We start from the raw sequence: 27,538 nt of genomic DNA on the forward strand, positions 1-27,538 counted from the left end.
GGTTTAAAAACGATGATATGTAGTTGTTTCTCGAATGAATTATGGTCTAAATTGTTGCAATTAGAGTTGAATAGGTAAAAATAAATGATGGTACAAGAAATTGGAAGAAGCAAAAGTAGGCAAAATTGGAGAAAATGGCTAAGTTGTAAGAAATTCGAAGTTTAAGGACTAAAATGCAAATTCTTAAATATTGTGTCGAACCTCATGATGAAGATTCAAGAATGCTCAGAGTCAATTGGATAAAAAAAGGCATCAAATGGATGAAACATAATCAAAGTATGATCACATATCAATTTCCAACCGAAAAAAATTATGCATCGGTTTCAGCCTCATATTGAGACCCATTTTTGACATAGTAAATGATCAAATTTGAAAATGATGTATGAATGAAAGTTGTAGCCCTTTGATTTCTAATGCATCTTGAATCACCTCAATCGAACATCAGGACAAAAAAATTATGATAAAAATATCGAAGGAAGCGCAGCCAGAACTTTTCACCCACGGCGCCACCAAAACAAAGCCATGGCGCTGCGTCGCCGCCTGTGTGCATCTAGGGCCCATTTTTTGCCCTTTTTGAAGTCCATGAAAACCCTATTTTCTACACACGGCAAGACACATATAAATACAATTATTTCACACTTTGAAGGGAGATTCATACATTGAGATGCAAAAGACACATTTGGAGATTAAAGAGAATAATTCAAAAGAGAAAAACAAAAAGCATTTCAAGTGTTGAAGCATAAATTGGAAGAGGAAGAAGATTTTGGTGCAAGATTAATTTCTTATTCTATATTCTGATTCAAAACCTGATGATGTCTTCCATAATAACTTCTTATTTTTCTTTCATTACTATGAGTAGCTAAATCTAATTTTAGGGCAAACAATGTAACCTATTTGGGACCCTTTATTTCTTTTATCGAGATTCTTGTTCGTTATGATTATATGTATAGATTTTAATCATGTTCTCAATGCTTTGAATTTTCTGACCAATTATTCAATGATTTCGTGAATAATAATTCCGTAGAACTGCGGATTCTTGTTTAGACCATAGATTATAATCCGGTAAATTAATATAACGCGCAGAGATACCTCTATTAATTGTTGCGGTCATAAATGAATTCTTAGAACTATTAGCGCGTTTAACTAAGTTTGATTCGCATAGAAATATAAAATTGAAATAGTTAAATAGGTTTAATGAGAACTCGAGAGAGTTAAATTGAATACAATAATAGAATTTGACCGAACACTACTTTAAATTTTATAAATCTCGATATTAGAAGTAAATGTGACCAATAGGTGAAGTTGTTCCGCCCTAACATTCATTAATTATTTGAATTCTAAATCACTTTTTGTTGCATCCATCCTCATTTTAAGTATTTAGATCAAAAATCACAATCGATCATCTTTTTTATTTATTTTCATCAAATAATGGTTAAAGAAAATTGAATTAAGTGCTAAAGTATAATTCTCGTGGGATCGACAACCCGAACTCTTAGGTCTACTTTACTACTTGTTACGATCCGTACACTTGCGAGATAAAATCGACAACAATGCCATCACTGTATTGATCCATAATGACACAACATCACTTCCCAAATGGTACATTTTGCAACGATGGAAAAGAGATGTTAGTTGAGCACATTCGAGGGTCGCAGTCAACTATGACGGGTTGGTTATTTCTCCTAGATGGTTGAGATACAACAGTATGTGCCAAGCTTTTGCCATGGTGGCAAACCTTTCTGCAGATGACGAAGTTCCAACCCGTGCCATAATGGAATGGATTGGACTATAATCTAAGGAGCCAGCGTTAATGAAGTCGATTTAAGGAAGTAATATTATTTCGCATCAAAATAATCAGTTAGTCACTATATGTAATGATTCACAAAATACTACGAGCTAGAATTTATTGGATCTGACATCATTCTGAAGAAAGGGCACACAAAAAAATCAGCAAAAAGGACCCTTAGAGTCAACTTCAAAACTACAAGTGTATTGAAAGTTTGCAAATAAATTGAGAATTATTGTATACATAAATTCTCATTTATTATGATAGACATGCAGGCAAGTTCGATTTCAATTAAACGAAAAAGACCGATATCAAAGCATAGTAATATGTGTGTGGGTGCACCCGAACCTCAGCCAATATCTGTAGAACAACAATATTACATGTCTCCACAAATCACATTTTCACAATTTTCACTTCCGTTGCCATTCCCAGTACCACAACATGGCATGCCAACACCATTATCATGCACAACACTCACAATCTTCCAATTTGATATCGTCGTCAACAAATGTCGGATACAATTCGCAAGGTAGGCTAACATTGATTAGATATTTATAATTCATTTGAATAGTTTCATATATGCATTTATGAAAGTTCAATTTGTATTCTAGGTCATGTTTTCCCGTATTACTATCAACATTTGTCGAATCAAGGTGGCAAATGTTTTTTTTATGTTTGACGGACAACCCATGCAGTTGAGGCAGTAAGTAACTCTTGTTTATTTCAAATCAATTTAGATGCTCTATATCCACTTGATATGTGCCCTAAATTGAAAATTATTGTTTGTAATGATTCATTTCTAGTTCAACTGTAGCGTAATTTCATTCACTCTTGTTTCCCAGTTGTTAGCAAAAAATTATGACATGTCCATGCAGTGGCTATTTTATTGCTTCGATCATAGATACCCTGCCCTTGTTTTGGATAGAAACAAGCATTACAAAGTTGGTTGCTTATGTATCTATTTCACTGATTTGCAGCTTCGCAACGGAGACATCACCCATTTGAATGTTAACAGGATTGAAGTCGTGTGGTTGATATTACAAAGCTTCCATAAATTCAGTTGAGGCAGTGCTCCTGTTATTTTGAAGCTTCCATTGTATCATTTTGAAATACCATTTTTATACTAGATTTCAAAAGCTGGAAAACAATTTATTTTGCTGAACATATATTTTGACATTATCTATTGTAAGTGATTAAGCCATTTTGATGTAATTCCTATTAGGTTTGATGTTGGTTCAGTTTCCAGTGTTATATACATTTTGCTTGCACTGTCTTTCAATGAACCTGTTATGGTGTGGAAGAAGATCTTGAATATATGGCATTGTGTTGGCAAGTGGGTGTAGTTCCATCCCCAAATTCATTATCGAAAAAACTAATCAAATGGAATCATCAACAACAACAAACTGACATTAGCATAAGAAAATGATAAAAGTGACATTGTTTTCATCCATAATATGCTAGCAACTACATATTTGGCTGATACAAAAAACATATAAATAAATAAATAAATAAAACCCTTAGTTAAGTTATTACGTAACACGTTCAACGAATTAACTACAAATCAAGCCGACCCCTTTCCTTTTGTGATCCTTTCTGCGCTACCTTTTCCCCTGTGGATCGTCACGTTCAAAGATATCTCAAAGTCTGCTTCTTCAGTTAGCTGAACCTGATATTCGACCCTGTGGAACATATCTTCAACTGTTTCCTTCGTCGCAGGTGTAACCAAGGTAGAGCTAGGGTTACTAGATTTACCGTTTAACTGTCCTTCTACGACCCAGTTCCAATAGCTGCATTTATTACTACAACATGTGAATAATCACTCTTTATTAACAGGCGGCTTTTCGACTTCAAAACACTTCTAAAATCCATTCTTACACAATGGTCATTGTTGTTTAATTGGGTATTCAGCGACGAAGTGCTCTTCGCCTCTACAACTATGTCAAATTCAAGAATTCTTCCCAACCATTATAACATATAATTAAACCATAAAAAAGAATGTCAAAATCTTTCCCATTGTGGCACAGATTAAGCAAGCAAGCAAAATCCAAAAGTTCAAATTGGTATAATTCTCACCAAATTAGATGCCAGTAAGTAAACACCCAAAAATACAAAGCTCAAATTGGATGCCAGCAAGGAAAAACCCAAAAATGGTAGTATAATTCTCACCAACATTCTTAAACTCCAAATATAAAGCTCAAATTGGTGACTTGTAGACAACACGTCGAAAACAATAGCAACCGTAAAAACCCTTACAAAATTGCATGCATGCATGATAACAAAAACAAATCCATGTCGAAATCAAAAAAATGTCATCAACGGAGGCGAAGAATTCATTTCGTTGAACACAAATATAAAACCATTACAAAAAATATAGCAACAACCACAACATTTGTTTACTCTCAAGCGACGCGTATAAATGACGTGTTCATAGGCAGATGATGATTATTGTTTAGACTTCACGATAGCCAGAAGTTTGCAGCTCACAACATCTTCGTTGATCTACAAATTCGGACCAACTTTAACGGAGATGTTTTCAAAACTCGGTCTCTGTTTTAGGCGTAAATAGATTGGGGTTGATTTCTTCTTCAATGGGTTGACGCCGGCTGAAGGTGGTGAGGCTGTGTGTCGGCGAAACGGCAGTGGCTTTCTAGTGTACGATTTTGGGGAAAAATGCGTGAGAAATGTGTTTATTTGTCTTTTTCAAGTTCTCAATTTATGTTTTTTTTCTTAAATGCATATCACCCTATGAAAAAATTGTCAACATCCCTGTACGAGTAGCACAATTAGATAAGAAATATCAGAAAGAATTTTGAGACTTGTACACCGAAATGTACCCGTGTACCGATCCCTCACAAGAAGGGAAGGCCCACCATTAATAAAAGAATCGTGGATCCCCCCACTCCCCTTCCCATTGTGACGGCGTCGGTACGAGTAGCATGCTCTTACCAGAAATTGTTGGTTTGCGTGCTTTATCGCTAGCAGTTAATAGTCTTCCTTTCAACACCATACTCCACCCCCACCCCGACGCTCTCCCTTTAATTATAAGCTCCCAAAACCTGGTATATCAGTAGATTATTGAAGCAAGGTTGTGGAATTTACCAAGAAATAAGGCATGGCAAACTCCACTCAGTTGAAATCCGAAGCCCTCATGGAGCAAATGAAACTCCATATGTCAACTGACGCAGGCAAAAAGCTTGTTGAAAAAATTGGCTTGGTTTATCAGATCAACATAGCCCCCAAGGTTTTGTTTTTATTAAATCATTATTCGATTATTTGTGTTGATATTTATGAAATTCTTGTAATTATGTATTGTGTTTTTCGTAATTGGCAGAAAATTGGATTTAACGAGAAGTCTTTTGTTGTTGATCTGAAGAAAGGGGAAGTTAAGGAAGGTTAGGGTTCTAGAAACACTTCACTATTTCAGTTTTTTCGGCTTAATTTCAAGTATATCAACAGTAATTTATCAGGAAATCTGGAATATAGCCTCAAATTAAATCATCAAGATTTAATACTTCCATCTACTGGCTTTTTTCTAGGGCCATACGAGGATGGGAAGCCTGATGCTACCTTTTCGTTTACTGACGATGATTTTCTTAAGGTTGCCTCTGGGAAGATGAATCCTCAAATTGCATTCATGAGGTGCCTTTTTAGTTCGTTTTCTACTTCAATTTGTAATTTGGCTGAATTGATGTGTTTTGGTGAATGAAAATTATAATTTCGATTTAGATGTGTTGGATGGATGCAGGGGTGCTATGAAGATAAAAGGGAGCTTAAGTGCGGCCCAAAAATTTACACCAGATATTTTCCCCAAACCCTCGAAGATGTGAGCGGTCAGGTCACAATGTACTAGATTATGTTCTAGCCAAAATTTCACACATTGTTTAGCCGTTTAGGAAGATAGCAATGTTATCAAGTCTGCTCTTGTATAAGATGAAATGGATGTTTTCTTGTGTGTCTTAGTACTCGAATGAAGGCGTGCTTTTTATGAGGATTTCAAGACACTGAGCCCATTGAAATAAATACTGTCATTGGTTTATGTGTTTCTAGCTGGTGTACTTATGCAGAAATTGGCTGATATGGACATATGGTCTCCTTTACATATTTTGTGGCATTCTTGTCTGAGGTCTAAAGTCAATTTGGATTAGACAGTTGTTGCTGGTGATAATTCTTATTGATCCTTGTTTTACAGATTTGGGAAAAGCCTATTCCTTAAGAGCTCTTCGGACATAAAATTAGACATATTAGTGTCTTGTAACGGTGAATCGAAGTTGAGGGAAGAACAGTAAGGAGGTGTTGCATGTAATTCTCTAATAATATGTGCTCAAAATTGAAATTGTGAAATGGCATACACTCACATATGTAAATTTTGTACTATCTATAGCCAATATCAGTTTAATCACCTATTTTTGTTGGAAAAGTTGCTTTGTGATTCGTATGCTCAAGGATGATGGAGTATTGTTAAAGTTCATTGTCAGTGCTTTTATCTTATGATCTTACTGGATGTTCACTCCTCGAGAGCTCGTTTACTGGTGAGCATGCCTTGAGTTGTACGATACAATGTCTTTTTTTTGGTAACATAACTTTCTTTACTATCAAGAAAATAAGGGGATGGCGTCAGTTTTAGTGCATCAAATGCAACTAATTTTTGTCAAAAATCTAGGCGCTTAATACTGAACATGTAAATTGACTGAGTGAAGTGCCAAAATGCTGAAAGTCTAGTGCTAAAAGTGCCATATCCTCTTGTTGGTTCAGAAACTAGTAATGGATGATGGATAAGGTTCCGTGATATAAAACTCCTGGATTTTTCGACTGGAAATAATAAATTTTGTTTTCATGTCAATATCGCATTAGCGTTGGGCCAATATTTGTACTTGTATCAACTTGTACAGGTTTCCTGGGATTTTCTTCAGCATGAAATAAGCTAAAAGTTACTTTTCCTTCTTACTTGAGGATAAATTATGTTTATGATTTATATCAATATTCTGGTGAAAATGCTATATGAGCTTTCATCTTGGAGCTAATTTCAGTTTTGGAAATATGTTACTGTTTAATGTGTGGGCTAAAGCTGAAGCTGGCATGGTGGTGCAGAAGTCTTCAAATGGCTTGAACATTTGATACAATATGAAGACAACATGTAATGTATTAGAAGAATGGTAAAAGCAAGAGCCAGATCACAGTCCTCCTTTGACAGCAGGCTATCTTTATCTTCAACATTTGAAGCTTCATTTTCTAGAAAATGAGGTTTGCAATCTACCACATCTATACTTTGAACTTCGTGCCATAAGTGATTCTGGATTTGACTGGGTTTAGTTTGTAAACATTTGCTCAGATTTGGTTCGAGGTAAATTATTCTTGATGCAGGTTTATTTAACTTCCATCATAATCAAACTTGGAGAAGATTGAATCCCTATATTTATAAAAGCAGTACCTATCATACAGAAGCTATATGGCAACTTGAAAAAATAAACAATATTGTGAGAAAAGAGCAATTTAAAGGGAAAAAAATAAAATAGAAGGGAGACTGGCAGAAAAAACATGAATCACTTGCTTTACGATAATTATGTCTGAGATCACATCTTTCTTTTATATCCATATCTATTAATGATTTTGCATCTAAAATCCCCCCCCCCCCCCCCGGGGGGGATTTTGCTGCAATGCAGTTTTCAGTGCATCCTTTCTTTCGGCCATTTCATGATTGACTTCCTCCAGCTTATTCAAGATCCTTGACTCGGACTCCTTTGCTACCTCAATTTGGGATATGGCATCAGCCACCCGCATTTTAGCCTGCTCTTCTGCCTCGTGGGCCCGCTTGCTAAGATCGTAATATTCTTCTAAAGAAAGTGTTATTCCGGTGGGTGAATTCTCAGATAAATCACTCTCCTGCAATGCATTAATAGCAACCCTTGCCAGCTTCTCTGATGCCTTAGCTGCTTCTATTTCCTTTAGAGCCGCTGATAGTCTACTCTTAACAGTACTTGCTTCTGCTTTTGCTTGTTCTGCTTCCCCCTTTGCCCTCTGGAGTACTTCACGAGCCATTTGGGCAAGTGCTCGTGCTCCATCTACCTCTTGAGCAGCTTCTTGTAGTTGCTCGGGGAGTTCAACCATCTTCTCTTTTTCTTCTTTCTCCATCCCAACACGAGCCATCTCTGACTTCATCCTATTCAGCTCGGCTTCAAGAGATGCAACCACAATCGATGCCATTCCTTCCCTCTGTTGAATGGCAGCAAGTTCGGATTTTTCTTTTTCCAGTTCCGACTTCAATGCCATGGATGCCACGTTCAAGCAGCTAACTTCAGCTGCTGCTTTCTCAATGCTGAGCTTCACTTCTCCAAGTTCCTTTTCTGCTGAAACAGCAGCCACTTGAACATCATCACGAGTTTTTTTCTCTGGTCTTACCAGTGCATCTCTCAAGTTTCCTTCCTCAGTTTCCTGCTTTATTTTCGATTCCATATAAGCTGTCAATTCAGCTTTTAAATCCTCTAGTAACGTTGTTGCAGTATCTAACTTCAATTTGAGATCTTTCGCCAACAAAAAACGTTCGTTTAGTTTCTCTAGCTCCTCCTCTGCTCTCTTCAATTCCTTCTCCCAATTCAGAGTGTTCTCTTCTTTTGCCATAACTGCTCCAATTCTGCATTCCTCGGCCTCAAGATGTGCTGCATGTGCCGACTCCAAAGATTCCTTTGCAGTAATGAGCTCGACTGTCAAAACCTCGACCGACTTTTCAACTTCTTTTGACGCAGAAATGGTTTCTTCTGCCTTCTTGACTGCAGCATCTTTTTCAGCCACTAACAATGCATAATTTTTCTGTAGTTGTTCCAATTCATCTTTAACAATTTTAAGCTCAGACGCAGCAGCTGCATGTCTTGCTCTGGAAACCTCGAGCTGTGCCTTGGCTGCAAAACTGGCTTCATCAGCAATCCCTTTCTCCAACTCTTCGACCCTTAGTTTTGCAAGTTCCGAATCCTGTTTTGCTTCTTGTTCTTCTGTAAATGCTCTTTCCAGATTAAGTTTCAACTCTTCTACGAGTCTTTCAGTGCTATCGAGCTCTTTTAAAACCTGAAATTTTGCATCTTCAGCAGCCTCGGATTGTTTCTTGTACAACGGAATCTCCTCCAGTGCCTTCTCCAGTTCTTGCTCTATAAACTTTCGTCTCTGCATGTGCAACAAGACCCACTTATAAAACTATATTATGAGGTTATAAAACTATAAACCCAGTTAATAGCAACGTAAAGCAAGATAAATTATCTGCAGGAAACAAAAGTGCGAACATTAAGGAAGATTAAAATACAGTTGCATATTAGTTTATAAACTTTCACCAATTTATGTTTCTTGAAAAACTGGAAGACAGTCAAATATCCGGAAATTTGAGAAAATATAAGATCCACAATTTTGGAATCCAACTCCCATTTCAATTATGAACATAAGAAAGATAATAAAACGTTAAGTGCATGTTTCATAGGAAGGTTTGGATATTACTAAACCATTTAAGAAAAAAAGAAGCTAAAATCCTGTTAATTATAATGTCCAGTCCTATCTAGTACCGGATATCAAACATGTACTAAGAGAATTGAAGAAGATTATACCTCCTTAGTCTGCACACGGTGGGCTTTCCAGTCAACAATTCCCCCAAACTTTGAAACTGCAGACTTAACAGAATCAAAAGGTGCCTTTGTATCGATTTGACCATTCATAACAGAGTTGTTAGGTTGTCTAGAGTGCTCAGTGCATATTGGCGTCTTATCAAAATACATAGGAACTTTGGCAATAATTGGGTTAGGGGATAAAATGGTAGGTATATCGTCATCTTCTGGAGATAGCCGCGCAATAATTTTGGATTCTATATTCCCTTGTTTATTAGGCTTAAGAACATACAAATCCCCAGATGGTGCAATTGAGCCATCAGAGGTATCATTTAGTTGAATACTAGGACTATTGATGATACCGCTATCTAATGATTGCACTGTAGTGTCATTGAGCTTTGCTTCCATTATACTTGACGATTGATCCTTGTCTGAATGGGAAAATACAGGTGCGACAGAAAACTCAAGAGGAACATTGTCTTTAAAATCTTTAGTTTCCTGCATTCTGATAATATCCTAAGCAGAGCCAAGTGACCTGGTCAAGGAACCAGAAAGAGTACATAAAAAATTAGCTGAAGTAAAAAATGTATTATCTTTTATCATCCCTCAGAAGAAAAGTATAAAAATAAAATTGTCTGAATGGGAAAATACAGGTGCGACAGAAAACTCAAGAGGAACATTGTCTTTAAAATCTTTAGTTTCCTGCATTCTGATAATATCCTAAGCAGAGCCAAGTGACCTGGTCAAGGAACCAGAAAGAGTACATAAAAAATTAGCTGAAGTAAAAAATGTATTATCTTTTATCATCCCTCAGAAGAAAAGTATAAAAATAAAATAAAGTAAGTGGAGTTGATAACAGTGATAAGAAATAAAGATCAACTAAAGGTAATGTGAATCATCTTCTCTTTTTTCACGAAGTTATAGAGTAACTATTAGTGTAAATGACAGATTCCTGGTGAAAAGCATTGAAACACATGTAAGTCAGAAGCATCATGATGAATAGCATCTAACTCCACCAATATATGAAAATTATTCACGTCTCCTTGGATTTTAGCTTCTAGATAAAGTTAGCGGAGGCAGCAGAGCCAGCCTCCGAGCCGTTCAGTCTTATTATTATTATTATTTTCCGTATCAAACTCAGTTTAGTTCCAAATTTTCTTCTATTTATAGAAGAAAATCGTCCATAGGGCTGGTCTGGCTTGTAAAGCCCATGAGTCTACTACCCTGTGCTCGGCTTGGTTTGCTTGGCCAGAATCTGAGCTTGGTTTAATGTGAGCTCGAGCCGCCCACGGGCCAAACTCTCATGAGCCTACCTGTGGTTCAAACTCATTGACATCCCTAAATAACGTAGTTCAACAAAGTGTGTACTTTATCCAAGTTGCGGATAACTAGTAATTGACATCAATGAGAAGCTTACTAAAAATGTGAATCAAGGTCCAAAAATAATAATAAGATGTCATTATCAATCACCCCATTCTACCTACATATGCAACCAGCAACATCTTAAAATTGAATTCATTTGACAACATACGGAAATTTAATAAAATCAATTTAATTTAACTGCTCTCCAAAATACAAGCAGCCTATGAATTCAAGAAGCAGTATACAGACAGATGCATCAGCTTCTCAAATTTTTATCCTTCCTCGATTCTACCATTAAACCACCTCATTTAAAATATTAATATGTTAGAGAGGAAAAGAAATTTGTATACGCCTGAACTCCTTGAAAGTTTGATTCATTTTTCGTCAAGGACTAGCACATCTACAACTTTAACAAAAGGGTAATGGCAAGATTTGAATCTCGAACCTCAGCCTGGTTTGAAATCTTATTAAACCACGTCGTCTCCAAGTTTACGTGCTACAAAATTATTTATCTAAATCTTGTCTTCTAACAAATCCCACCTCCAAAACACAACACTTGGGACATCTGAATTGATGATTTATTTTACATTTTTATCCAAATTTACAGAATCTTAATACAATTGAATGAACATTCATTTAAAAATTCAAGAAATCGAAAATAAGAACAAAAACAACTTAATTGATCAAATATTGAAACAATTACAATAATTCAAAGATGAGAGAAATGAATGTACCAAAGAATCATCAGAAGCGAAAGAATATTATGGGTTTCTACTATTTCCCAGCTTCATTCACTGCCCAAAAACAGAAAATTAAAATTCAAAATACTAATAAAGAAATATCAATATATGCGTGTAAATACATATTTCTGTATACACGTACATTCTTTGATAAATTCATTGGCGTAACTTCGTTTCAGCTTTTGAGTTTATATTTCAAGGATTGGCTTCTCTTTTTTGGGTCAAGAATATATCTGATTTTTCCAATTTTTTCAAAAAATAAAAAATTGTGGTTCATAACTTACATGAAGCAGCGATGTTGAATTCAATGGTTAGAATGCAAATGTGGGTGGCCTTTCCTTCATCACATTTTAGCGGGTAAATTTCATGCAATGGTCACTGGACTTCCAGTCAAATATCAATTGGGTCCCAAAACTTTAAATTTGTTTTACATTTCAGCACTTTGTTTCATTCCATCACCTATTGTGCCTTAACCAAAGAAATTTATATGGACGACAGAAATACCGTGATTGATTTTCCACTTAACTATCGTGTGACACTTGTGAAACAAAAATAGTAAAACGAGTGTTATTGCAATAACTTTAAAATAAAAAAGTAAAAAATGCTAGTTTTTTTTGTTATTTTAACTTTTTTATGACATGGTGTAGCGTCATTAGACCTGGGCAAAAAAAATCGAAAAATCGATCATTCCAATTCGACTCGGTCCGATTTGACATTTTTGTTTAAATAAAATCATGGTGGTTTAGTCTGATCATGATTTGAAGTCTCAACCCGTCGATTAACCAAATCAACTCAATACACTTACATATTTACCTTTTTTTTTAAGAAAAATAAAAAATCAAACGATAAGGTCTAATCTCATAACTATATCACGATTCCCTTCAATTTATGATACTGTCGGTAAGTAATAGTACTGAAAATTTTCTTTCACAAGCTCATTATATTATGCTTAGTCTTTTTTCCTACTCAAACAGTCAGGATACATAATGTATAAAAAGGCAACAAAATTTTCAAGTTTTTTGTTGACCTGTCTCCTTAATTCTCATTAATTGGTGTGAAGAATATGTAATTGACACTCTTGAATGATCGAATTTTTGTTCAAATTAGCTAGCTGCATAAAATCGACTAGAATTGTGAGATTTTTGTTCGTTCAGGTTGTTTGAATAATTTCTCATTGAAAGCACTCTGAATTTGGGTTCATCCTCTAAGCATTTTTTAAATTGGATGCTGAAAATGAATTGGTCTCCATTAATTCATCTTGTTAGAGAATGCTCAAAATGATATGCTGGTCATTGTTTAATTTTGTTTGGGTCTGAAAATGAACTGATAGTCGTAGTTGTGATAGGACATTATTGAATTAGCGTTGCAGACATTATTATGTTGCTGATTACATTGTATAATTTCTGTACACATCAACTGAGTACTTTTAATTTCTGCATGAAATCTATTCTATATTATACATTATGGGTCGATTTTGTTTGTTTGATTTTATAGGATAAACTGATAGGTGCAAGAGGGAAGGGATCACCGAGCGATAAAGTGTGTGAAGAACATCAAATGTTGTGAAGATTTTGTCAATTGAACAGAATAGCTGATTAATAATTGAACCGAATGGCAGCTTCTTGGGGCTCATTTGCTGTGAAGATTTTGTCAATTGAAATTGGCAAATTTTTGTTTTGTATGTTAAATGTCAGCAGATATTAGAGCCTTTCTTTTGATTCACAATTGGTGTCTTGTAATGAGAGCGAAGTGTTGCATGTTTGTAAAACTTTCTTTTGACATCTCATTTGGAGTCTATATGTTTTGTTAATGTATTTTAGATGTCCTCCAATGAATTTTGTAGTCTTTTGTAAGTTTGTTGCTGGCTGTAAATTTTAAACTTTTGACAAGGTATTGTGAATTGGGTGTAGGCCTTTTGATGATGGGATATCAATGAAATACACTGGTTTTTGTCCATGGCAATATTCCTGTTATTTAGAACTTCTAAGTTTGGTGCCGGCTGTACATTTTAAACTTTTGACAGGACAATTTTTGTATACCCACATTACCTGTCCAGTTGTTGAAATCACATGTATTAGTGAAAGATTTTTTGGGATTTATTTTGTAATCAGATTTAGGTAAGTAGCTTTATTTTCTGGGGCGTGTTGGACGTCCAAGGCCTAGCCAAGAAGTTTTATCCTTATTTTCTGGGAGTCCACAGAAGATAAAGTCGTGACATGTAAATGTGCATCTTCCATTGAAAAACTTAAAAAACTGCAAAGAATTATATACTGTTCTAACAGCAAAAGGTTAACATCCTTGTTCACAAAACAAAAACTACAATATACTTTAAATCCCATATCCACATTGATGTTTACACAATCAGTCCATGCGTTGATGTTTACAAAATCAGTCCATGCGTTGATGTTTACAAAATCAGTCCATGCGATCATTTTCTTCATTTTGTCTTCTGCCTGTGCATGGATCTTCCAACCATCAGGGTAGGCATGAACTGCATGGGTTGTTCTTCAACTGGGTTTTGGGTCGAAGCAGGTCCCTTACCTCTGGATGAGACCAGTTTACCCTGGAATACAAACTAAATGCATTAGACCATTATACCCAACATTATAAAAAATAAAAAAATAAGCAAAGGTAATGTATAACTGGGCATCCACTACAGTCTCTCAGTAAACATATCATTGATCAGTCATGGAAAAGAATATCTGCTACATCTAAATGTTAAAAATAATATTTCCACTTGGTTAAATGTTAATGGCAAGATGTAAGAATGAAAACCCAGAAAATAATAAAGTCACTTCATTTTCAACTTCCAATTTCAATAAATTCAATAGAGTTGAAAATGAAAGATAATCTCAGAATTATTTTTCGGTTGAAAATGGCAGGATCCAGTATAATATTTGCTGCAGTAACTGAATTATTTTTCAGGCATTGTATAATCTGGGAATAACCATTTACTACAGAACACCATATACACCAAGACACAACACCAAAACATATATAATATGCTAAAAGTGTACCCAAACAGGGGCAGGAAAAAGAACTAGTTACCAAAGGTATGTTTCAAATTCAATCCAAACATGTTTTTGTATAAAAAAAACATTTACACTCAATCAAGATAGCAGTATAAGCTTAAAGAGCATGTTTGGATACCAACAATACAGAATGATTATCAGTAGTAGCTCCCTTAGAGATCAAAATTCTCTGAATATAATTCAATAACATTACAAAAAAGGGGGCCGGCTGTTCAATGTATTTCATATTGTTGTATTTCATATGCTAGCAATAGATTGCCAATCAACTTCAACTTCCAACATAAAAAATTGTTCATTCTCAAACCAGGCAATAAATTCACATTCAGACCATTACATGGAAGTTCAGGATGTTAATTCTTCACCTCTTTCGCATTTTGAAAACTTTCACCTGCCAGTATGTGGGTTCGTGTGCACAATCAGTATGTAGTTGCGAGGAAGACGAGGATGACGAGACGACCTACGTCTAATGTAACTGTGAAGGCGATGAAGATCTGCCAATTTCACCAAGTGTGGAAGAATCGATTTGGGGGAGGATTTTGAAGGAAATCAATCTAGGGCTGTGTGTTCAAATTAGGGATGAGAGACTTATGGATTGGGAAATGGTGAAGAGGATCTTGTTTTGGCTGTCAAATCGCATCCACCATGGCCGAGCTTGACGCCGTCGACAACCACGTCGCCTGCCGTCAAGCCACATGAGACGGGTTCAAACGGCTGGGGCAATGGGTAATGGATAGAGTGGTGTGTTTGTAAGTTCAGTGACCGTTGAGCAGCAAATGAAAGTTCAGTGACCACATTATGGCATTGTGCTAAGTTTGATGATTATTGAAACATTTTACTCGTCACTTGACCCTCCAGCTTTTTCCTTTTTTTATTTTTTTTTTGGCGGGCTTATTATGAAATATCAAACGAAATTGAAATATTATATTTTTTTATATCATTTTGACGTACTCACGGCCTAGTATTTTACGTCGTGAATGTTGTGCGAAATGACCAATGGTAGCAAATGTTATGGCGTGTCAAAATAGGTTGTTCCAAACTAAATATTTTGAGAATTTCGATAACAAGCTAGTTTTAAAAAAAATTCGACGATTATACGCTAGCCATATCCATAAATCTTCTATATTTTCTCGAAACTCATTTCGAAAATTATATCATAAACACATTGAATGATCTAAATGAATATCGAAAATAGTTAAACGTACGTCAAACGTGTATGCTAAAAAGAGACGTATAACTTGTCTTTTTTGAAAAAAAATTAATTATTTCATTAATATTTATTATTTTTGTGCGACAAATTTCTCAATATAATTTACATCATTTTATTAGGAAAATTCATATAGGTATGACGTCAAAATTTATTTTTTTGGACGTAAAAATTCTTAATAAAATTCTTTTTAATTCACAGGAGTTTTAAATTGTTATACTACTTTTTCATTTTGATTATTTTTATATCTGAAAAAAATTTTATATATAAAAAAATTGAATCAATTTTAGGATTTTTTTTTTTTATTATTGTTACATTTTCCTTTCGATTAATTAAATTTTTTTTCAAATGACGTCAAAAATTTATTAGGAAATTTATTAGATTATTTTTTTAAAAAAAAAATAATTGATTGAAAGCAAAAAGTAACAATAATAAAAAATCCTAAAAATGATCGAATTTTTTATATATATATAAATTTTTTATATGTAAAAATAATTAAGTTGAAAAAGTAGTATAAGAGTTTATAACCCACATAAAGTAATAAAAAAATTTCGTCGCTTTTTCTAAAAATTTGATTGTGACCCTCTAATGTAAAATTTCTGCGTCCACCCCTAATTCAATTACTGGTTGAACCATATGTTGGAGAGGAAAAAACTTTTCTTTGTTCAACCAATCTAATAGTTGTTGAATGCTAGACTTATTAATTTATCTAGTAAACTACTAAGAGCTCATATAGTCCATACCAAATGTCGTTGTGACGAGGAAGACCATACCAGGGGAAATACCAATCAAAGTCCACTTTGGGAGACTCACCTCGTACATGATACATTCTTATCAAATTGAGCCCATGGCTTCTTATAATGCCATGAGGTGATAATGGTTGGGAGGCCCGCTTTTGACTTTAGATGAAACTACGCCAAGACTTTTCGAGTTATTTAGTAAGTTATGCGACTTCTAGAGGTTGTGAAGGTGCAAATTGACTTTCATTTCATTTTTGTCAAATGGGAGGATGTGATGACATGGACACTCCATTGGCTTGATCATCAAGTCAATCATGGCATTCACGTGGCTCTACATGAGCTGCAAGTGTTCATGAAATGATATTAACAATTCAATCATGCTATAAGTATAGAACAAACAATACATGGCGAGAATTGATTAAAGATGGAAAAAGAAAATAAAAAAACAATCCAAACATCTGTAATCACCTGTACTCATAACTTTTTCCATTAACAATTACGTGAAAGAATGTTAAAATACTTGCATTAATTTTTCTTCAAATCTATTTGATTCATCATATGCTAACATTTTTATTTTTATTTATTTTTATTTATTTTATTATTTTTTTTGCTTTTTAGGTATACCTAATTAATTGGTTTGCTCAACTAATACTTTTTGTTTTCAATTCCTTTCATTATCATTTCCATTTCTCGCCTCCAACAAATCATTTATCATTTCTCCAATTAATGTTTTGCTTAGTTATTGTCAACATCTATAGGCTAACTCTACCTGAAAGTAAAGCCAAAATTCAGGCAGCTAATAATTATTGAATGCCATAGAACTTGCGAATTTACTCTTCCGGCAACTATATTCAAGCTTTAAATTTAGGACATTTACGTGCAAGTAATTGATACTTTAATAACTAGATTAGGCATTGATCTCAATATATCTAAACTTTGGAATTGAAACAGCATATCTTATCTTGATCGTTGGACATAACAACACGATTAATATAGGGCATGTTCATTAGGGATTTTTTGACCGTTAGGAAAAAAGTGAGATCCACTTGTGAGAAAATAAGTCAAAAATTATAGCTGAAATAATGAAATAATGGTCAAAAAATCAATTTTTTTGGGTGAAAAATCACTCCCAAACAGGGCCATAATGTTAAAGACAAAATGTGAGGATAAAAGTATTTGAATTTGAAAGAGAATGATGTCTAATGCGCGTAATAGCATGTTTTAGTTTAAATATGTATAGTATAATTTCTTCTACATATCCATATTTGATTATTTTAATTATATCTGAGTTCTAAAGTCACTATCTTGATATCAATATTTTTGTACTTTAAAATTGTTTAGATGTCAAGTCTTAATTGTGGCTATCCTTTCCGGTGCACATAGTCGAGTGACTAGTCGAGTGACTATCAATCAATAACTTCCATTTCACACCTTCAAGTCTCGAGCTAAATATCACGATTCCATTAAGTTTGATTTAACGATATATATTAATAAGAAAATCTTTCTCAATAAGAAGTGTCGATAAACATCTCTTATGTATTAAAAAAAAAACAAATTTCTAAAATTATAACACATAAATTATGACAACAACAAATCCCGTATAAATTTCTCTGTCCAAAACACTACGAACAACATTAACAGGACGTCAAGAACAACGGAAAAGAATCCGAATTCAAATATATCTTCTTGGATCAGTAACATTGATTCTCCAATGTTCATCATGTAATCTCATTTTTCTTGCTTTCATCCTATCCCATTCCAATTCAATCTTCCTCTTCTTTGTTAAACCACAAAATTCCTGCAAGCTTTGGTCCATGATATCATGCAGTTTCCACCACCGCACGTGCGCGACGTCACTGGCGTACACTTGCTGAATTTGTAAGTCCCAATTACAATCATAATCCCTGTAACATTGCCATGGCTTTAACCCTAGATAATGTATCGAATAGAGCTTCGGAGGATCCGACCCGAATAGCTGGTTCTTCACACTGGCCTCGATCGAACTGTTGGACCAGAAATTTTTCAGAAAATTGACTCTTCTCGGCAATCGATGCCACCAGACGAACACTTCGTTGAGAAATCCCTGGTCGCCGCCGTTGTAGGAGATGATGTCTTTACGATGTCGCATCAACATCTTGAATGTGCAATTCGAAGGCTCGATCAACATTATACCCGAATTGAATATGGATCCATCGTTCCCAGTGGCTGACATTTGGGGGAAATTGAATACGATATCCAAATTACGTAATACAATGATATCTGAATCTATGAATATGATTTTATCGTAATCGGTGAGCTGCCATAGACGGAACTTGCTGTAATTGTATTCGTTGTAGGTGTATCTCTCGGCCTTTGGGTTTCGTATCCGTTTGATGAATCGGAGCTTCCACCCGGCACGGGTAAGAGCGGCTCTTTTGGATTCGGATATCGATTTGTCAAGGAGGAGGATTAGGTCGCGTTTGGTTCCGGTTCGGAGGAGACTTTGGGCTAAGATTATTGCACCACAAACGTAGGTTTCCGAGGAATGGAGAATCGAAGCATAGGCTTCTCGTTTGTCAATCCCTTTGTTGCGAGATATTTTGGAAACGTCGAATATTTTGTCGACACCTGCAATAAATATTTCAGTCATGTTAACAAGACTTGCAAAGGAAATGACATGTAATTGTCAATTGCATCGAAGGGATATTCTTAACTAATAACGGGATTTTTAATGAGTCAAACTTATTTAAAAATTTAAGTTGCTAATAAATGGATAACATAAGTTGACTTGACATGCCTTTTGATGGGTCATTGGGTCTAAGTATGTGTTTTCTTGGTTTTTCATGTTATATTTTTAGGTAAAGAGAGAGAGAGAGAGCCGCTTGCATAAATAGAGATGGTAACGGGATTGAGCAAGAACCTTCTTGTCTTTTAACCATCCTAGCTTAAGGGGATGTAGGGCCCGATCAGGATAAACTAAGCTGAGTTGACCAAAAATTGTTGACAGAAGTCTTGACGTGTGGGACCTACATGAAAGAAAAATTCCAAAAAAAGTAGCCTCCACCCCCTTATTGTGACTATTTGGTCAGGGAGACTGTCAACTCCTCCTTGTCTGTATAGCAAAATGAGGTCAATATAAATAAGTCTCGCATGCTCAAGGTGGGCCCATGTCTCCCGTCCCTGACTTGGGGAGAAACCCCCTACTGCACTTCCGCCTCAATAACGCCATTAATCAAGGAAACCCACTCCCCTAGGGTGGGACACCGTGGGGTTCCGAGTGGGTGGATTTTTCCGTTCCTAGGCATAGATGGTCCACTTGGGCTTTAGAGCGATGCTTGCCCCACAAGCTTTTTCATCTCTACTTACTGGATATGAGAGAAATTTATATTTATGTTCTGTTTTTAGCACAATATGCACACTCTTTTTATATTATAGTGCTTGTTTGGTAGAGATTTTGATAATTGATTTTTTGACTGTTAGAAATAAATTGGGTCCTATCTATGAGAGAAAAATTCAAAAATGACGATTGAAATAGTGAAATAACGGTCAAAAAATTGATTTTAATTAGATTAATAGCTATACCAAACAAGCTCTTAACAAAAATATAACATGTATGAATTTTATAAATGAGTGACGTTGAGACTTTAATCATTGGAGGCATTAGGGATGGGTTGTTTCTTTTATGTTGTGTTTATTACCCTGATATATAATCATTTTGTCATCATCCGTCTATGGTTGTACGACAGATGAAAGGTGCAACTTACATTTTTAGAATAGTTAACAAAGGACCACAAGCACCAACCTTTGAAATTAGCGATTAAGAAACCAAAGAAGACTAGGTTTTTCCACCAAGCTTATAATATTGAGTAGGAATTAATAATGGAATCACTTTCCTTCAGTTTTAAACTTACTGGGGTGTTGAAAATGAGGATGCTCAGATGGACGTGGAAATACTTACATATGTTAAAAACTCGAGATAATGGCGACTGAAGTGGTTAGGATGTGTTTTGCGTAGAAGTATAGGAGTTCTTATACATACAAGTGATGTAATCTCAGTAAAACATGTTAGAAGAATTGGTTAAGAGCGTACCTTTTCCCCATAGTGGCAGAGCCAAATCGCAGGAGCCAATAGGCAAAGACACCTTCTGCTCCAATTTCGCCATAGATGGCGTATAATACCACCAGAGCTCCCCTTCTCCTTCTCGTCTTACCAAATCATCACACCGAAACAGGTCGACCATTGGCATGCACTTGCTCAAAAACACAACTTTTGTCCTCTTTTGCCAATCCCTTATCCCTCTTTTCACAGCCAAATTTGCTGCAATCAAATGTACTTGAAGCCTAAACACATCCCTATTCCACCCTTCTTCAGGAATCTTGCATGGCAATTTAACGACTATCATGTCCATATAACCATACTTGTCAAAATCTGGCATTGGAATCATAGGGCATAATGGACCTTCTAAATCTTCTTCTTCATCTATCCATTCTGGAAATAAGTCCTTCCATTCAAAGTAATCAGACACTTTTTCGAAAAGGATTGGTGTTGTATGGCCATATGCTTTCCATTCAGTTGTGTCTTCATCCTCCATGTTCACCATTCCAATCTTCATATTTTTGCCTCTCCCAATTATGTCATTTAGAAAACTAGGTGTCTTCCTCTTGATCATCGTCTCTCGAAGAGTCTTCGGTTGATTTGCAAGTGGCTCTTCCAAAACCGCTTTCATTTTAATGGTGTTTTCTGTCTAAAAAAAACCCAGATTGGGATATAAGTCAGAAATAGAACTATTCAACTTAATTCGTTCATGAAACTTGAACAGAAAAAAAGAAAAGCCTAATGGATCTTTTTTCTTCTCTTCTTGGCTAGCTTTTTTGGGGGCGTTTACAAAAAGAATAAGCCCTCGCATTAAGCTGCCCGGCCCGTAGAATGAGTCTTTCTATCAAGGCGCATTACCTACACAACGCGAATTATCTCACCTTACCTTCTGATGGCACTCACGCAACGAGCATGTAATGATAGACGTGGCGTGCTGGTGATATACCAAAACCGATGGCCAAAGGAGAAGAACTGCATAGGTGATGAAAGCACAAGCTATGAAAACCAGGTTAATTTTGACAATAAGAGCTCTTGAAGAAGGGGATTTTATCATCCTCTTGAACAGCATTGCATAAGGAAATATACCCACAAAAGTAAACTCTAAGGTCCTATGCAGCTAATTTATATATCTATAGCTACTCTTTCAAGGTGTACAAATTTATGTATAAGGGTATTTTTCAAGCCAAGGGACTAGGATGGTATATATATTGTTGTTAGAGCCCAGAGGCATTTTTGGGGGGCTAAAGTTGCAAGAGAAAAAATATTTGAAGGATTTAAGACCGCTTAATGAGCTCCAAGTGTCACCAGCTACATTGTCTTACCTTAAAGACAAAAGGGTTGGAGCAAGAGAGTTTACTTGTTGACATATGGGGCAGTTAGGAATTTTAAGAGAAATATTTCTTGAATTTCCATTAATATCCTTCCCAATTTCCAAGACTTGGATGTGCAAAAACCTTTTTTATGTTATTTTTTTAAAAATATTTTGTCAAAACCATAGTAGGTTACTACTAATCAAGTAGTTTTTGTACATACTTAGTTCCAAAAGTATAAAGACATGTTTCGTATGACAGTTGATGAAAAAGCTAAAATCTTGTACGTTATATTATTCAGTATGCTAAATATGCACTGATGCCTAAGGTTATGTTTAGTACATTCATGTACATGATAAGAGTGAACAAGATTAAGGAAAAGAGATCTTGTGACGAAATATGTCAATTGTGTATTTCAAACATATTCCTTTATCCAATATTTCTTACCAAAACATAGTGTAATAAATTATAGAAGAAGCAAGGGAGAAAATGGTAAATTTTGCTATGCAAGAAATGGTAGGAATTGCTTGTAGAAATCTTAGAAGGGATTGACAATATTGCCAACAACTATATAGTTGTCCTGTCAACTTCATTCATGCATAAGAGCCTCTACCAACTTTGGTTATTTTAAATCAATTAATAATCATCTAATCTGATCATGTTTAAATAAAGCAATATGTTTTTGTTGTGTCAGATAAATAGTCACACCAAACCAGAACTGTTGTAATGTTTAGCACAATTAACCAAACTCATCAAATTGTATGTTACACAATCACATTAATGCTATGCTGTACTCAACATCTATTATTTGATGATTTAATTAATTACCATCACAAATTGAGAATGAAAGATTATGTTTTAGTATCAACATCTGGCTTTGATTTGTCATATTGTTGGGAATGGATTAATCTTAAAGCCAAGTTAATTTGTACAGATATTAATTGGTAGTTAAGCAATACTTAAATAGGTATTGTTTGGAATTTTATTTTTATTTTTATTTTTATTTTTTTTATGCTTATAAATCGATGGACGATAATTAAACTTTATGAACATCGCGTTTGTTTTTAATAGACTATACTATTCTATATTTTAACATCGTGTCAATGGTCAAAATGAATTAAATTATGTTTTAGTTAAAAATTGGATTTAACATGATACATGTGGATGCTTGAAATATATAAATCAAATTGCGCAACTAAGGATAAGGAGATTAGCGTGGTCGGACCCCTTCCGCTTCTCCTTAGTTGACTTTCGAGAATTCAATCGGAGAACAAGCAGTCTTGTTACTCTAAGCATAGGGAAGAAGATTTATATGTTGTTATCAACTTCAAACGAATGCTAAATCAATTTAATTAAGAAATGCAAAAAAGATGAGGCAAGCTTGAGAAGAGGAGGGAACAATCAAGAAAGAAGTTGTTACTCAAACATATAGATTATTTCAAGATAAGTTAGACATAAATTAAAATTGAGAGAAGCTGACTAACGCTCTGCCTTTGTTTCTCGTGCATGAATACTATAATTCGGTGGGATAAAATCATAAAATATGAAACTCAAGCGATTTGTTTATGCAAAATGCTTCTGCCCATCATATTAATACTATATAATTAATTTACAGAAAAGGGGCACACGGGCCTGCAATCTATATATTTTGTTACTTACTTAATTTTATTTTAGCTGTTTTTTCCTTTTTCAGCTAAAATAAATATAGTTAAAGCTAGGGGATAATGCTTAAATATAATTATATTTTCTTTGATCTTTAATTTTTGTAGTTGTAACCGTTATCCAATATTAAGTTTAAAATTTTTCTTAATGCAATTTAAGGGGAAAAAAAAATTAAAGAATGAAAATTTTTCTTCTTCTCAAGATTTTTGCATATATGCATATAGATGCTTAATGATATATTTATATTTAATTATTAATTTATTAATCATGTTTTTGCATTGGAATGTACTTTGTACATCCTAAACAATTCATGTGCCAATTAAAGTTACTTATAATATGCTATAATTCAATTAAACCTAGAAGACATTATATGATATATTTATTTTATAATAAGCTTATAACATTGTAACTTGTCACTTTTAGGTAAAACCTACACTTTTCCTTGGAAACATTTAAAACTTTTCTTTAAAAAATGAAATACATTCATTCTATCTAATTATAATTGGGTGGGTAATTTTTTTTTTTTTTGCATTTTTTTATCATCACATGGGGCTCGTACAACGTTAGATTTCTAGCCAATTTCTGTTAAACAGTGTTCTGTACATGCAGAATTTTGGATGAATTTTTATGTATGAATATAATTGTGGATTATTGCTATGTGGTAATTTATGCCGTAAAAAACAAACGAACGATTAAATAAATGAAAGGTTTATATTTATTAAATATAAACTTATTTGTTTTCAATGTAGGATTTTATTTAATTATTTTATTTTTTTTATTTCAAGATCTATAAATGTGATGTATCCTTTTTGTTTCCAAGTAAAAAATGTTTTGTCCATTTGATCCTTCTAAAGCAAGAAAATAGGTTGATAAGTAATTTCTGAATTATTTGATTGTCACATGGTTAAGAGACTAACATCATGAAAATATAATAGAAACTTGAAATATTAATTTAAGTTAAGATGCTCTACTTGAAAGCATCATTTAAACTTAATCTATATATATATATATATGGTGGTAGAACTTTCCTTAGTACGGATACCAGTTTCTCTTTGAAAGTGTCTTCTAAGGTCGTTTTGAAAATAAAAATATTCTTAATCATCGTTTGTATATGGTCCGAACCATAATTCTTCACAAAGTGGTCCAGGCCTATCAAGCTGGCCCAACCTTAAGTATGAAATTTGTTCCTTCAATTATGTATGTAAAAATATAAATTGAATTGAATTTAAATAGTAGGTATAAGAAGAGATATATTTCATGAATAAGACAAAACGTATATTCTCAGTTGAAAGTCGCTAACCACTGAATCGATCGAATGACGTAAATTACAATGTAGAATTCACATATGAAATCCCTCAAAATCATCACACATAACCATCAAAAATTGAACCAGACGTTATCTTTTGATACTAAATAAATGGTTCACAAGCTCGAATCTGATCATCATGCTCTATTCTCAAATCTTAGTCATTGCATAAAAGAATACTTGAAAACTTGTATCATTATGGTCAAGTCCCTGAACATTATATTCCATTTGGTGTGCTTTGGCAAAGTTGGATTATGTGAACAACCTTATCAAATGATCCTAAATTTCCTTAGAATTGTGTACCATTAGAGTGTTCATCACATTTGTATATCCAAGTCATAATTTTGACATTGTTCATGTCCAAAATACGAAACATTTCAGAAAAGTTTTCATCTTTAGGATCCTTAGGTTTGGTCTCAAAGGAATTGCGTAATTTCGCATTAGTTTATCCATCAAAAATTCTTCATCACACAACTCCAATAAGAAATTTTTTTTCCATCTAATTTCATATTAATAAACTTGAGCGTATAATCTTTTGCACCCACCATCGTAAAAACTGAACCAACCACATAAGATTTCATATAAATGCTAAATCCCAAATAGAAATCAAATCCAAAACTGAAACAAGTATTTTTCAATTACGTACGAAAATTCAAACTGTCAAATCTGAGATTAAGGTAAGTAATGATAACAATATCAAAAGATTAAGGTAAGTGATGATAACAATATCAAACATCAATTAGTGATACTATAGTTGGATCCACTAGACCTAATGCTATCGACACCTCTTCCTTCACGCCATAAAATAAAGTTTTCATATTGATCGATGCTTTGATACCTTGCGAATCTTGAACAAAAGGAAACAAGAGAGATGTATGTATTACAAGTTTTTGTTCATGGTAGAAGCATTGTGGTTGATAGGTTTTTATTATCGAACATATTTTTATGATTATTAATGCATAAACCAACCAACCAACCAACCCGACCCAACTTGACCAAAATTTAACTGGATTGGGTTGAAACACATGAATGAGTTGGATGGGTTTGATTTTAGATCAAATCGATCGTGTTGGGTTGAATAAAAAATCGATCTAATCCAACCCACGATCACTCCTAATAGTGGTAGTATTTGCAAGCCACAGAGGAAGAAGCAAGCAATGGAGGATTCTAGGTTTAATCTCCAAGTAGAAGAAACGGCAGCCTCACTCTTGTATGGTTTTCTCTCTTGCAAAATATGCCCTCGCGCGCACGGCTGTTGGAGGGAAGGGTATATAACAAGCCAATTAGGTCGTTTCCAATTCGGTCAAAGGTAATAACTGGGCTAAAGACACAGCCAAGATAAATGGGCCAGCCTAATACTACCAATCCAATCCGCAAAGTATTAGGACACGAGAAACATTAAATTAATTAAACTGCTTTTAGTAGTTCAAATTATTTTCGGGTCGAGTCATCACTAAGCTGTCGATAAAAATTAGAGGAAGTTACAGCAAAGCCGGTGTTTAAAAATCACAATTCTAAAATCAGGTGCAAGGTTTGATAATGCATAAATCAGGTACTAAACCCTAAAATTAAAATTCCCCTTTCCGTCTGTTAAGGGAATAAATCCTACATCGATTAAATATCGAAATATTGACCAACTTAAATAGATTTTGGGTCACTCCTCTTAATAAGGTTGACTTTATTAAGATGGACCCCAAATCTTAACATGATATCAGAGTTCAGTAAACTCCAACGAGCTATTCGATCTGATTAAGTCTCAAAAATGAGCACACGAATTTCAAAATTGGTTTGCTCAAAAAGAGCCACCATCTTACGGGGGCATGTTAAGGGAATAAATCCCACATCGGTTAAATATCGAAATATTGATCAACTTAAATAGATTTTGGGTCACTCCTCTTAATAATGTTGATTTTATGAAGATGGACCCCAAATCTTAACACCATCCTCTCAGTCTCTGTTTCTCATTTTCTCTCTCACGTCTCTCATAACCACATGTGCTCTCTACCATCTCCATCATCGGAGACCACCTCTACTGGTGATGAAAATTCTGAGCGCTGCTCACCTCGTCGCGACAGGCTTCGATGCTGTGGCTGTTGCAAAATTTGAGTGACGCTTGCCTCGTCGTGACGAGTTTCAGTGCTGCGACTGCTGCAAGTCGTCACAGCATCGATCTGAGGTGTTGATGGTTTGGGGTGACGTGGTAGTGATGTTGCAGTGTAGTGGTAGAGTGGTGGTTGTTGGTACTGGTGTTGCGGTGGTTGGGTGAGTGGTGTGGTTCTACGGTGCGGCGGTATTTTACCCGTTCGTGGTGTTCCTCTGGCGTGAGTTAGGTATGATTTTTGTTGGTGGCGGTACTGCCATAGTGGTGGATCCGTCTATAGTGGTGGGGATTGTTGGATCGGTGGTAGTGTGTGGTTTGTTGGTCATGGTTGGTGGTTTCAGATGGTGTGATTATGCAGGAGGCGGCGAGGTGGTGGTGGTGGTTACCTAAGACTAGTGTGATCTTAAAATTCGATAATTGTGACCAACAAATTTGAAACATGTAACTGATAGATAATCTGTGACTTATAATTTTTTCATCTATGATTAATAAAAAAAATTATGACCTATAAATATGTTTTTTTTTTTACCTTGGAATAATCTGTGATTTACAAATTTTTTTATTTGTGATCTCAAAGAAATTTATGACCAATTAATTTGATGATATATGACCAGTAAATAATTTTTTTGATTTATAATTG

General features: G+C 34.7%; 3 protein-coding genes and 1 long non-coding RNA gene across 7 annotated transcripts; 1 reads left to right on the top strand and 3 right to left on the bottom strand.

The window, feature by feature from the left end:
* Positions 1-4,615: 4,615 nt before the first annotated feature.
* Positions 4,616-5,999, top strand: LOC111368165 (non-specific lipid-transfer protein-like 1). 2 transcript variants are annotated; one of them, XM_022989405.1, is made up of 4 exons: positions 4,616-5,027; positions 5,118-5,178; positions 5,323-5,425; positions 5,513-5,999. In XM_022989405.1, the coding sequence occupies exons 1-4, from the start codon at positions 4,899-4,901 to the stop codon at positions 5,634-5,636; spliced, it is 417 nt and encodes a 138-aa protein (XP_022845173.1). In that variant the 5' UTR covers positions 4,616-4,898; the 3' UTR covers positions 5,637-5,999. The 2 variants fall into 2 exon arrangements, with proteins under 2 accessions (XP_022845173.1, XP_022845174.1); XM_022989406.1 differs by having other exon boundaries at positions 4,617-5,027; positions 5,532-5,999.
* A 1,400-nt stretch (positions 6,000-7,399) lies between these two features.
* Positions 7,400-11,746, bottom strand: LOC111367019 (protein WEAK CHLOROPLAST MOVEMENT UNDER BLUE LIGHT 1-like). The gene is made up of 4 exons (XM_022987696.1): positions 11,611-11,746; positions 11,463-11,522; positions 9,370-9,901; positions 7,400-8,938 (listed from the first exon to the last, which is right to left on the bottom strand). The coding sequence occupies exons 3-4, from the start codon at positions 9,868-9,870 to the stop codon at positions 7,400-7,402; spliced, it is 2,040 nt and encodes a 679-aa protein (XP_022843464.1). The 5' UTR covers positions 9,871-9,901; positions 11,463-11,522; positions 11,611-11,746.
* Positions 11,747-13,680: 1,934 nt separating this feature from the next.
* On the bottom strand, positions 13,681-15,293 carry LOC111368166. 2 transcript variants are annotated; one of them, XR_002697962.1, is made up of 2 exons: positions 14,835-15,293; positions 13,681-14,031 (listed from the first exon to the last, which is right to left on the bottom strand). It is a non-coding gene; the product is annotated as an uncharacterized LOC111368166 (long non-coding RNA). The 2 variants fall into 2 exon arrangements; XR_002697961.1 differs by having other exon boundaries at positions 14,863-15,291.
* A 2,692-nt stretch (positions 15,294-17,985) lies between these two features.
* LOC111368167 (UDP-glucuronate:xylan alpha-glucuronosyltransferase 2) lies at positions 17,986-21,744 on the bottom strand. 2 transcript variants are annotated; one of them, XM_022989408.1, is made up of 3 exons: positions 21,406-21,744; positions 20,514-21,168; positions 17,986-19,051 (listed from the first exon to the last, which is right to left on the bottom strand). In XM_022989408.1, exons 1-3 carry the CDS (start codon positions 21,586-21,588, stop codon positions 18,117-18,119), a joined length of 1,773 nt encoding a protein of 590 aa, XP_022845176.1. In that variant the 5' UTR covers positions 21,589-21,744; the 3' UTR covers positions 17,986-18,116. The 2 variants fall into 2 exon arrangements, with proteins under 2 accessions (XP_022845176.1, XP_022845177.1); XM_022989409.1 differs by having other exon boundaries at positions 21,401-21,492.
* Positions 21,745-27,538: the final 5,794 nt, after the last annotated feature.

Source organism: Olea europaea, chromosome 18 (genome assembly GCF_002742605.1).
Source record: "Olea europaea var. sylvestris chromosome 18, O_europaea_v1, whole genome shotgun sequence".
NCBI lineage: Eukaryota > Viridiplantae > Streptophyta > Magnoliopsida > Lamiales > Oleaceae > Olea > Olea europaea.

What these genes read in the sequence shown, in the direction of transcription:
- LOC111368165 (XM_022989405.1), top strand. Translation starts at nt 4,899, where the DNA reads ATGGCAAACTCCACTCAGTTGAAATCCGAAGCCCTCATGGAGCAAATG. An exon ending in AGATCAACATAGCCCCCAAG is followed by an intron (nt 5,028 to 5,117) that starts GTTTTGTTTTTA and finishes CGTAATTGGCAG; the next exon opens with AAAATTGGATTTAACGAGAA. An exon ending in CCTCAAATTGCATTCATGAG is followed by an intron (nt 5,426 to 5,512) that starts GTGCCTTTTTAG and finishes ATTTCGATTTAG; the next exon opens with ATGTGTTGGATGGATGCAGG.
- LOC111367019 (XM_022987696.1), bottom strand. Translation starts at nt 9,870, where the DNA reads ATGCAGGAAACTAAAGATTTTAAAGACAATGTTCCTCTTGAGTTTTCT. An exon ending in ACCGTGTGCAGACTAAGGAG is followed by an intron (nt 8,939 to 9,369) that starts GTATAATCTTCT and finishes TTGCACATGCAG; the next exon opens with AGACGAAAGTTTATAGAGCA.
- LOC111368167 (XM_022989408.1), bottom strand. Translation starts at nt 21,588, where the DNA reads ATGCTGTTCAAGAGGATGATAAAATCCCCTTCTTCAAGAGCTCTTATT. An exon ending in TGCGTGAGTGCCATCAGAAG is followed by an intron (nt 21,169 to 21,405) that starts GTAAGGTGAGAT and finishes GGTTTTTTTTAG; the next exon opens with ACAGAAAACACCATTAAAAT. An exon ending in TCTGCCACTATGGGGAAAAG is followed by an intron (nt 19,052 to 20,513) that starts GTACGCTCTTAA and finishes TATTTATTGCAG; the next exon opens with GTGTCGACAAAATATTCGAC.